The sequence below is a fragment of the Eptesicus fuscus genome, chromosome 12 (genome assembly GCF_027574615.1).
Source record: "Eptesicus fuscus isolate TK198812 chromosome 12, DD_ASM_mEF_20220401, whole genome shotgun sequence".
NCBI classification, from domain to species: Eukaryota; Metazoa; Chordata; class Mammalia; order Chiroptera; family Vespertilionidae; genus Eptesicus; species Eptesicus fuscus.
This window is the reverse complement of record NC_072484.1, coordinates 68033091-68045347: the sequence shown is the minus strand read 5'-3', so window position 1 is coordinate 68045347 and position 12257 is coordinate 68033091. Positions and strand designations below refer to the sequence as shown.

General features: G+C 40.9%; 1 protein-coding gene across 3 annotated transcripts in view; it reads right to left on the bottom strand.

The window, feature by feature from the left end:
• The window catches only part of NCOA5 (nuclear receptor coactivator 5), a 30559-nt gene extending 20453 nt beyond the window's left edge, over positions 1 to 10106 (bottom strand). For 2 of the 3 annotated variants that reach the window (XM_008158975.3, XM_028137928.2), the window contains exons 1-2: positions 10048 to 10106; positions 103 to 169 (exon numbers count right to left, since the gene is read on the bottom strand). In XM_008158975.3, the coding sequence (XP_008157197.1) occupies positions 103 to 140 (38 nt within the window). In that variant the 5' untranslated portion in view covers positions 141 to 169; positions 10048 to 10106. Of the gene's footprint in view, positions 1 to 102; positions 170 to 5729; positions 5864 to 10047 lie in introns of all 3 variants that reach the window. The other variant, XM_054723647.1, reaches the window with a different exon arrangement.
• Between the last annotated feature and the right edge of the window lie 2151 nt (positions 10107 to 12257).

Below are 12257 nucleotides of genomic sequence, written 5' to 3'. Positions count from 1 at the left end.
TGATTTGTTGGGGGGAAGAAAAGACCCTTGATGTACGAAGTTGGGCTTAACTCCCCAGAGCCCAACTCTCCCAAGGTAACTCACTGCTTCAGGGTACTTTACCTTCGTGTGGGGCTGGGTCTTGATGGAGCCGTATTCATATTTCTTCTTTCCGCTGCCTTATTAATATCTGAAAAGAATAATCAACCCATCTGTTCAATGCTACGGAATAAAAACAAGATCATCAGCATATTTCAAATGAAAGCAATAACAAAAGAACAACAATGACAACCAGATGGTGTAAGAAAATCCATTCAGAAGACACACTGTCACTTGGGCAGTTTTTATTAAGTTATGGCAGTACATTGTCATGGTTTGGTAAGGAATGTCCTCAGTTTTCTACTAACACACAATTTGTGTAAAGCTGATTACGTCAACGTTTTAACACTTTGCAAGTCCTAAACCTAACACTCCCCCATCCCCCACCTCCAAAGGGGAAGATTGTTTTTTGAGGGGAAAAGGGTGGGAGAAAAATAAGGAGAGTGTTAACAAAACAAAACAAAAAGAGTAAAGGCAAATAATCCCATTTTATGTTACAAAGAAGTACGAGCTGAACTCCATTGTCTTGAAACTTCCAATATTCCATGAAGTGGGGCCTTCTTTTAGCATGCCTTGTGCTGTAGTCCATTGGATAGACTCTTCCAGAATGAGATGTGGGAAAGAAATGGATTAATTTTTTTCTAAACAAAGTATCTGACATGTTCATATCTATGACCCTCATAGATAAGTACCTGAGAGTAAGAACTGGCATTTGGTATAGAAGCGTTAGGTAATAAAACACTCCTCATAAGAAGTTTTCATTAGAGAAACCTGACATATACATATAGGATGGGGAGAGAATTAGATAAACTTATAGAAAAGCCAGTTTGTGCAGTTAAAGCCTGGTTGCTAAAAACAAAACAAACTAGCTTTGTGAAAATTGAAGTAAAAAGTAAAACACCATGTACAAATAAGAACTCATGAAATTTCTAAAGAAACGTACCAACGTACCGTATACCCAAAAGATAACCTGACAATTTTATATAACTTAAATATATATATAAATGCATTAAAAACTTCATACTTTAGTTGAGAAATAAAACTGCTTCCTGCTGCAGTGTAGAGTTTTGTTGCCCTTGTTTCATATTAAGCAACTGATATTATATTTAATGACATTAGATGCTATTAAGCACTCACATAGAGTGCTTAAAAATAGTAATTATGTATTTTCAAAATTCCAACCAGAGTCCTATCACATGAAAGACCACAATAATAAAACACAACAAACAAACTTAAGAGGGCTGGTGCAGACTTTATCCTGCTATATTGACTTCTGAGTTCCTATTCTAGTGAGAACAATCTTCAATTCCATTTTAAATCAGAATTCTCTTTCCACTATGCCTAGAAGAAAATGGCTTTGAACAAAACTGAAGGTAACATAAATCTAAATAGCCAGAGAAGCATATTCTAAATTGCCTCTTATGTTTTCAATTATGCAGACACAAGCTATAATCCCTCTATTTTTAAAAAATCAGAAAATATTTTCTATGTAGGACATGCCAGTAATATCTAACCATGGCTTGGTACTGCACGTGGCACTTTCACAATTTACAGGTTCACTAACATCTGAATTACAAATGACAGTTCTTATAGAAAATACCTAATTCTTTTATATATAATTGTGAAGAATATCAATTCAGGTTTAGAAGGGCCTACTGACCTAGTGCGCTCATTTACTTTGTACTGCTTTCTAATATAGGGTGACTGTGATTCAGAGAAATGTGATGTCTTTGATTATTTAAGTAGTTTTCAAAGTATCTCTGGAATACACTGGGGTTTGAGAATACACTGGGGTAGTAGTGCTGGTGTAAAAATCTCTTTTAAATAAGTACCATATTTTCTAGCAGAGTTCCAAACATTATTAAATAGTCTTGTGAATAAAGAATACTCATCTAAACTCTGACTTGACCTAACTAACATTTAGGAGAGAATATAGAACATGTGGTATTACTTTAGTTGGTAAGTTTCTATTAATGCTGTGTTATAATTTGCCCTCATCATATGAAAAGGATTATTACACTGTATAATTATATCTAGTTCTGTGAGTGCCTACACATAAGACTGGGGAGATAAGAGTAGTCATGCATTATATACCTTTGGGGCAAAACTGGTTCCAGTTAGAATGAAGGAGGTAAGTATTTTACTTTGAAGTTGGGAAAATTATTTGCAATATTATTTTAAAATTCAAGATTCTATCTTTAAACCATTTAATTGTAATGTGCCTCCTATAACTATTTTCAGTGAGTAGTCCAGAGCAGTTCTACTTGGATGGTGTGGCTTATGTTTCTTCTGCCAGAAGAGCTCTCTTAGACCATTTTTTAAAGTTTAGGAGTTAGTAAAATCTTAGTATGGTGTGCCAAGTGTTTGTTTATTCACCCCTATTTAAGAGTTCCTTAAAGTTCCATCTTGGGTGAGATACGGATAAAATGAGACCTGGAAATTTTTTATAATCTCATTGCCATACAAGAGGATTACTCAGGTTAGGATAGGGTTGTGGAAATTTTCAGTGAGAATTAGGAAAGCAAAAACTGTCAACAACCACCAATCCCCACACATAAAAAATCCTAACATATGCGCACACAGAACTTTTGGGAAACCTGTTAGTTCAATAATACAGGAATAATAAGAGAAACAATCAAAGGTATAAATAACTTCAGGGAGCTGATCACAGTATAGTAAAGATTTAGAGTCAAGAAAAAATACCTTGCCCATCCTAATTTTTAAAAAATATTTTTTTATTGATTTCAGACAGGAAGGGAGAGGGGGAGAGAGAGAGAGAAAAACATCAACAATGAGAGAGAATCATTGATCCTACTGGGGATTGAGCCTGCAACCCAGGCATGTGCCAGACCAGGAATCAAACCGAGACCTCCTAATTCATTAGGTCTACACTCAACCACTGAGCCATGTCGGTCAGGTGCTCCATCCTAATTTTTGTCACACAATTTGAAAACCCATCCATTGGAAGTTGGAAGTTCATTTCAACAAGTTTTCTCTTTGGAAATGCAAATATTGGAACTGGTAAAGAGAACTTTTGTGTTAATTCTTGAATAAGATTATTTTTCCCCTAAATTCTTATAGATATATACTAAGATATCCTATATAATAAAAGGCTAATATGCAAATAGACCGAACAGCAGAACAACCGGTTGCTATGCTGCGAACTGACCACCGGGGGCAGACGCTCAACGCAGGAGCTGCCCCCTGGCGGTCAGTGCACTCCCACAGGGGGGAGTGCTGCTCAGCCAGAAGCCCTGAGCTGGGCTCATGGCTGTTGAGCGCCACGGCAACACTAAGGATGTCTGACTGCTGAGAGCTCCTGGACTGCGATAGGGTGCAGGCCAGGCTAAGGGACCCCTCCCCCCCCCCCCCGAATGCATGAATTTCGTGCACCAGGCTTCTAGTATATATATATGCTACACACACACACACACACACACAAGAAATAATGTAAAGGAGAAGAGACCTTTCTTTCTGAACATTAGATGGGGAGCCATAATTGGAGAGAATTTGATCAAGAAGTTAGTGGCAATGTGGGATGCTCTAAGGATAGGTAGAATGATCCTTCTTCTCACAAAAAAAGAGAATAGTGCTTTTTTTCTCTCCTCCTGCCATATTTTATCCCAGCCACATACTCTTAAGACCAAGAGTCAGACTTAGTGTCTCTTCCACCTCAGCGTGGTTGCTACTTCTATACTTTGTTAGTTATATCAGCAATGTGGATGCCATTCAAAATCACCACTACCATAAGGTGCTTAACCTTGGCCAGAATATCTATAATTTCCAAGTGGTCTTCTGAAAACAGTTAAAAACACTTTTCAAATAAGGACTTTTAGATAAGAAAAACAGTACCAACTAAAGGGATTTACATAAAAGAAAAAAAATCCCAGAGAATAATTTAGAAAACATGGTGTTATACAGGAAATGGCAGAGTTGTTTTAAGGCACAAAAGACTGGGATAAAGAACTCCCAAAGGAAGACACAATGCCTAATCTACAATTTTATTTTAGACTAATATGCCAGACAAGGTTCACACAATGGTCCTTGGATGTTATAAATAAATACACATTTCATTCACAGCACCAAGAATTGCTTTGCTCTATTTTTTAATTGCGCCATCATAAAATAACTTTTTTTAAAACCTTAAAACCAACTGTTATACTCCACACCAATGCAATGTAAACTATTCTGAACACGTGCAGTATGAATCACAATCACAGCACTTAGTGACAGTACCACTATTGGCTGTTGAATGAATCCAGAAACGTATGCAATTTCAATAAGTAACTACAAATTAAATAAAACTCCCTAAAAGGCTTAGTTGAAAACCAGATACTACTAAATGAAAAATGCCACTTGAAAAACCATACTGACTTCTCAAACTATATTTATGAAAATGACTTTGATGTTATATTGTAACATCAGGGATATTATAATGAGCTATATTGTAACTATCAGGGATATATGCTCTGCTTTATTAATATGTTTTTATTGATTTCAGAGAGAGGGAGAGGGAGACAGAGACAGAGAGATAGAAAATCAATGATAAGAGAGAATCATCGATTGGCTGCCTCTGCACATCCCCTACTGGGGATCAAGCCCACAACCCAGGCATATGCCCTTACCGGGAATCGAACCGGAATAAAATCGAACCGGAATAAACCTGAACTGGAATCGAACCGTGACCTCTTGGTTCATGGGCTGATGCACAACCACTGAGCCACACTGGCCCAACCATTTTTAAACATACAGTTCAGTAGGGTTAAGTATATTCACACTGTTGTGCAACAGATCTCCAGAACTTTTCATCTTGCAAAACTAAAACACTCTATACTCATTAGACAACTCCCCCAGAGGCCAGGTGCACGAAATTTGTGCACGGGTAGGGTCCCTAGTCCTGGCTGGCAATCAGGGCCGATTGGGGCCTTCCAGCTGCCAGCTGGGGCCTTCCTTCATTCTGTGCCGCCTCTGGTGGTCAGCACACATTATAGCGCTCGATCGAACTGGTCTCCCCATCAAACTCCCGAGGGAACACTTTGCATATTAGCCTTTTATTTATAGAGAGATTCTCTTCATTCTCTACATTTCTTTAATGAAGATGTATCAGCACTACCTGGTAAGGGATTAAAAAACAGATTCTCAGACCCCATCTCAAACTTTTAGAATCTGACAATGAAGCCTAAAAATCTGTATTCTAACAAGTTTCTCAGATGATTCTTGGCAGGTATTTGGAAACTACTACTCTATTATCTATTTATCCCTTTAGTGCATATTACTATACCAATAACATAATATACTTAGGTCCTCCATTCACAAATCTCTCCTATGTTCAAGGAGGAGTAACTCATAATCTGTTACAAAAAATATGACAATGGCTAACATCTGTAAAAGTTTAATCCCTGCAAACAGCACAGAAGGCATAATCACACAGCTACTTCCAAAGGAAATGGAATCATGAGCCCAAGCTTCCACAGTGCTGAAGGTAACAATAATGTCCAATTCTAAGGTCAGTTGTCTCCTCCACCCCCCCCCCATGCCCCCGCAACTTCTCTTCAATTATATTTGACAATTTAAAAGGTAGCCCAAAAATTTAAGCTTCTTTTCCCAATTACCTAGCTATAAAATGGCAGAAAAAAATATTAGACACTGACCTTGTCACTTTTTGATAGCAGGTTATACACTTCTTTGGCTAATAATGGGCAAACTAGAGTTGTCAGTATTGTTTTGCTGGCAGGGGCTACAACATCTACTTCTGAGGCATTTTGTTATATCTAAATGCAACTCTCTGCAAAAAGAGAAAAATGGCCACATATACAATTTTACATCCATGGACTCTTGGTAGGTCAGCTTTCTTTGTTCTCAAGAAGGTGAAAGCATCCTACTAAATGGAAAGTATTAAAAATATTAAAGACCAACAGAAATCCTAACTATTCTTATTACCTCTAGCTCAAATTATGAAGCCAAAACATTTTTATAGTTAAATTAAGGTCTTGTTTAAAACAAATCTATTAATGTGAATCCAACCACAAACCAGTGAAAACTAATTTTCTAAAGTCCTAAATCAGGGGTTCTCAAACTTTAATGTACATAAAAAAAAAAAAAAAATCACAGCGCTGGGTTTTGAAAGACAGATTCCTTAGCCTCACCTCCAGAGATCAGTAAGGGGTTGGGAGCTGTATCTAAGGATCTGTATTTCCATTGAGCTGTTCAAGTGACTGATGATGTCCTAATGTAAGTTTCCCAAAGACTGCAAAAGGTTCAGTTACACGTCTATAATCCTTAAAATAAACTTCTTGTATCATTTCTGATCCAATTACAAAATTAAGTATACTCACTTAAAACCAAATTACTTATTATGTTTAATTGATCTCAGAGAGAGGGAGAAACATCAATGGGCTGCCTCCTGCACACCCACTACTGGGATCAAGCCCACAGCCCAGGCATGTACCCTGACCAGGAATCGAACCGGGGACCGTTTGGTGCATGGAATAACCCTCATCCAACTGGGCCACACTGGCCAGGGCAAAACCAAATTAATTATAATTTAAAGTTTTCCAAAGCTCATCCATTTGCTGCAGGATCAACCAAATCTTCAGTAACTCAGTCATTCCAGATGACAACCAGGGGATCACACAAGATATTTCATAAAGTTAGTGTCACACTCTGCTCTCCAATGCAACTTCAGTTGCCCTGATCCTTGCCTAAAGCTGTTGTTCTTTATAAAGGTCAACAATAATGTTGTTTTGAACATGAAATAAAAGAAAAAAAGAGTCTTAAGGATTGAAAAAGTTCTAATTCTTTGAGGGGAATTACTTTCTTATCATAAAAGTAATCAGTCCAGTTGACTATTATGTTTATTTTTTTTGTGATAGGATGAAGAATGAAAATGACCATCCTTATGAGTATTCATATCTGGTGGTAATAAAACCACCATTTAAAAAGCAGCAGGCATGCTGGAATTATATATTTAGCTGTCAGTGTACTTCATATTTCCCTAATGTGCTGCTGCTTCAGACAGTGGCCTTACTCTCATCCTTTTTGTCTCTCATTAATGAAACGAACACAGAGGGTAACTTTCTATTGGTACTACTCTCCTAATTTCTTGACTTTCTTTAACTCTGCATAAGCTGAATAGTTTAGACAAAACATGTATTCTGTTCACAAGGCAAATCTTTTGGCACAAAAAAGTTAACTGAACTTTTTTTTTTTTTTTTGCTAACTGAATTTTAAAAACACTTGTCTCAAAGACACACAGTAATCATTAGTAAACCATAGGTATATAGAGGAAGTAAAGTGTAGCAGAAAGAGTAAGTTTTGGGAAATATTGGTACTTCAAGATGTTCCTGGGGGTATAGTGAGAGAAAGGCATCATGGTATTTTTCTCTCTTGGACATCTACGTTGCATATGTTTAACATGTTAAAAGCCCCTGAGAAGTTCTGGAGTAAGGACACCACTTTACCTCAACATGTCCCAATTTTGCTTGATCATGAAATCTTTTATCTTCAATATGTGATTTGAGCAAGAAATCTAACCTCTCTGAGACATTATTTCCTCATATGCAAAAAAGATACAATACCAGCCTACCTATCTCACAAGATGATTGACAGGAGCAAATGAATTGGTATTTGTAAACCTGCTTCATAAACCATATGCACTGCTAGCTATGTTATCATTATCATTAAGAGTAATATGAGTTTAGAAATAGACATTTCATTCTTCCTGGAAGTCAAAAACAAAAATTGCTGAAGGGATTAAAATATTAAATATACTTCCTCCAAAGGTTTTCCATTCTTAAAAGCACAACTAAATTTTAGTAATTCTCACAGTAGTAACAAGCCATACAAAGGTACTGCCATCTGCAGGCCACAGACATGGAATGCTTGCAATGGTTATTTAAAATGAAACCATAGGCACTTTCTCATCAGACTTCTAAAGCCTTTCCAAAAGATGTTTAGGCTTTTGAACACAGGTAGATGAGGCTCCATTTGCTGAAGTTCTGAAACTGACTCATGTAAAAAAAAAATATCATTTCTTCTCTACACAGAACTGCTGCTTAGAAATGTGAAGAAAATGACCTTAGCCTTATGTAATTTCTACATTGTGCTCATACCAAAGTTATCCCAAGAAATATGGATTTTTTTTTTTACACAGCCAGAGGAAAAAATCTTTGAGTAGCCTTAGCTGACTTTTCAGAGTAACCTTTTAATAAATTAAAGTGAATGTGCTTGCTCACACACAAAAACAGAGGTTATGAACAGACTACAAATAGAACAGACTGTTAGCTTGTTAATTTGTCAACGCCTCCTTTAAATGTGTGGTGTTGACAGGCATGGGACATCGGGTAACCTGCACCCAGAAAAATTCCTTCCACTGGGCCTTGCAGTGTGGTTTCTCCAGCACATTCTATCAGGAATCACTGTTTCTATGTTTCAGGTTAAAAGATTTTTGTCAGAGGTTTCAAAGAATATCTGGAGCTAAAAGAAAGGCAAAGAAACCAGGGTGAAGGAAGAATCTGATCTTAGCACACAGTCAAGTCATCTCCAATACCCACAATGCAATGTTTGGGCTTTACTGGTTTAAAAAAGTCACGATTGAAAGTTAGTTTTCACACCCAGACTGATTAATTAAAAAAAAACAACATTAAATCTTGAGTTGTCAAAACCCCAAACTGCTCCATTAACGCCTGCAGAAACATCTTTTTATGAACCGCCAGGTGACCACCACACCACAACACAAGAAAACTGAGAAGGCACACCGGATGCACTTGAGCGGAGAGTTCCTGCATCCCTCCTGTCATTTTTAAGCCAATAATAAAAACACTTTACAACCAGAACGTTTATAATATTAATTACCATCCCCCAAAATCCTGGGGGGCATTTCACAGAATCTGTTATGCCTCAGGGAAAAATTCTGTGCACAGAGTAAAGGCCAGAATTAACCCCATACTCCTAAGGGCAGCGTTTCCCAAAGCGTGGAGTGCAGAATAATTTCGGCAGGAACAAGGACGCACTGTTTATTTTAATGGATAGGTATTTATTTATTTATTTATTTTTTGAGCATTAGAAAGATAACTGACTTCCATTATACGGTTGTGACATACGTTTCCAACCTGAACAAATATATGTAAGAAAGGGGGGGGGGGGGAAGAGTCAGTTTAAAGGGAAAAAATTAACATTTGGCAAAATAAATAGCAGTACAGATGGTCCCCGGACATAAAGGTGCAACGCGAGAGACTGGAATTTGGGGAACGCCGTCCTAAAAAAAAAAAGGCCCTGGCGGGTTGTCCCGGTGTCGAAAGTGCTATCGGTCACGAGACAGGAGAGCCAGCCGGTTGGGGTGCTGGCTCTGTCGCTAATTCCGGGGTAACCTCGGCATAGTTTCTTTCCCGGTTCTCTGGGCCCCGGGTCCGCGTTATAAAACAGATAGGCTGTCACATGACAAGGAGACGCCTCGAGGATGCTGTCAAGGGGCCGCGAGGCTGCGGCGATCCCGGACACCGCTGGGTGCGCCGCACGGCGCTGTGCGCCACGGAGAACGCCGGGTGAGGCGGCCAGGCTCGGCCCGGGTTCGAATCCCGACTGCGCCACCGTCTCGCCGATGACCCGCAGGCGAGCGATTTCACCATTTAGAGAAGCAGGGCGAGATGTGCATCCCTATCCTACAGAGAAGCCTTGGGGCTATTGTCGGCGATTCGCGCGCAGACAGGCGGCTGCAGTGCGGCGCCGCGGGACCTGAGCCCACCACCGGCCTCCCGGAATGGCCGGGCCTGGGCCGCACGAGCGCCCAGAGGAGGCCGCGCCCCGCACCGGGCATGCGCAGCCCCGCGCGCACCCAGAGGGAGCCGCGGCCGCCGTGGCGCGTCAAGCAGGCCCTCCAGGCTCAGCCTACCCATCCGGCCCGGGTCCACCTCAACTGCCTGCCCGTCAGTCCCATGCCTCGGCGGACGGCCACCGCTTCCCGGCACTCACCGCTACCAGCACGGCGGGCTCCCCGATGCTCCTTCGCCTCAGGCCCGCCGCCGCCGCCGCCTCGGCCTCAGCCCACCTGCCCGCCGTAGGACAAAGGCGCCACCAACCGACCGGCGCGGGCACGAGGCAATGGCGGTTGGGGCGGAGAGTGGGGGCAGAGGGCGCGCACGCAGCGACAGGCCCGGCAATGTCGCAAAAGCGCGCAGGTTTACGGTAGGGCTGAGTTGGGACAAGGATTTCCTCAGCTCTGAGGGCAGTTGAGAGGCTAGGGGTTGCTTAGTAACAGCGTCCCCAGCCAGTCTCCCCACCCCAAAGGGCTCCGCCATTCTTCTAATTTTCTGGGAGCCTTCCTTCTTTGTGAAAATAGATCGTATAAACCCTAAAATACTTTGATTTAGTTTTGCATGAAACTAAAAGAAAACCAAAACACCTTAGAAGTCAGTGTGTGTGTGTGTGTGTGTGTGTGTGTGTGTGTGTGTATACACTAGTGGCTCGGTGCACTATTTTGTGCACATTGAAAGGAAATTAATTAGAAGTATTCTAATCGCTATTCCCCTTTCTCTATAATAGAAGTGCCAACCAAATTCATGATCAACAATGACAGATCGCCAGCGAGAGCTGTATATGTATTGTGTACGCTCAAGTCAACTTAGCCTTTTATATATCCTACCTAATAAAACAGTAATATGCAAATTGACTGCACCTTCGCTACGCCCAAGCCATGCCCACCAGCAATCAGGGCGAGTATGCAAATTACCCAACAAAGATGGTGGTTACTTTGCATAGGCTGAGGGAGGGAGGAGTGAAGACTGAAGACAACTTAGAAGGAAGAGGGAGGAGAAGTGGAAAGCAAGGTGGCTGCCAGAGGGAAAGCCCGGGCAGGGCGGAGCGGGAGAGAGCAGGGCGGAGCGGGGCGGGCTGCAGCGGTGCGCGGGTGCAGGCGCGGCTGCTGCAACGGCTGCGGCAGCGGCCACTTGCAGGATTCTTCCTGCAAATGGGCTACTAGTATAGAATAAACTTGCTTAATTAGACCTGCTTTCTGATTTAGCTAAACTTTTTTCCAGCCCAGTGAAGCACCCCAGCTTCTCTTTCAGGTAATTGTCAGCAGTAAATATCAACACAAAGATTATTATTGTAGATCACGCAGGGAGAACAAAGGGTAAAATATTTAACTGTAGCAGTGGTTGACTATATTCTGTGCATTAAGAAAACCTGAAGCCATTTTCAAGATCCACCATTTCTTCTTTTCAGTCTGGTCAAGTTTCTAAGCTTTCTAAATCTCTGTTTTTCCAGCTAATGAAAAAGGATTCCACCGAGTCTCCTATCTACCTACTCCAGGATTTCTGTGAGGATCAAATGAGATGAGGCATGGGAAAATGCTTCACAGACATTTGGTTACAGTGTAAAATGTTTCCACCTGGCTATCAAGCAAGTTGTGTTCCTGGGCTGAAGAAACTGCAAGGAGGCTAGTCACTAGGGAGAGGAAGCTGGGCGTTGCTACGTGATATCATTACCTGGTGCCCATAGCCACTGTTTCCGGGCTGGGCTGGGCTGTGGGCTGCATTTTGCACCATAGGGTCTTGGCAGCGTTGGCTGTGATTTGGTGGGGTGTTGCTCCAGGGTGGTGGCAGGGCCTGTGTCCCACTTATGGGAAGCTGAGTGTTGTTTTGTGGGCGCCAGGTCTGCAGTGCCATTTCTCTGTAAATGGCCAGTGCGCCTCACAGCAGCTCCTGCATTGAGTGTCTGCCCCCTGGTGGTCAGTGCATGTCATAGTGACTGGTCAGATGGTCAGACACTTAGCATATTAGCCTTTTACACTAGTATATGTAGATACTAATTCTTGTAACCTGTAACCTCCGGATCACAAAGAACAGAGCAGAGAGGTAGAAAGTAGAAAAAATGTTTTATTTGGATTTACATTTAAGTATGCTGTGTATGTACCCTATTCGTTTCACTGACAAGAGGCAAAAGACTTTGGTGATATAGTCACAGGCTCTTTTTGAATTATTTATTTTTCTTGGAATATTCAATGCCAAAAATAAATTTCCCAGAATGTAAATGTTGACTGTGAAGCATGTATAATGTTGTATTTTTTACTTAATCTATAGAATATATTTGTCACTGGAAATGGAATTCGTTGTAAATACACTCAATTTAGCGCACCTATCACTATATGAATCAGGGAGGCTATTCTATTACTTAGGAAATGC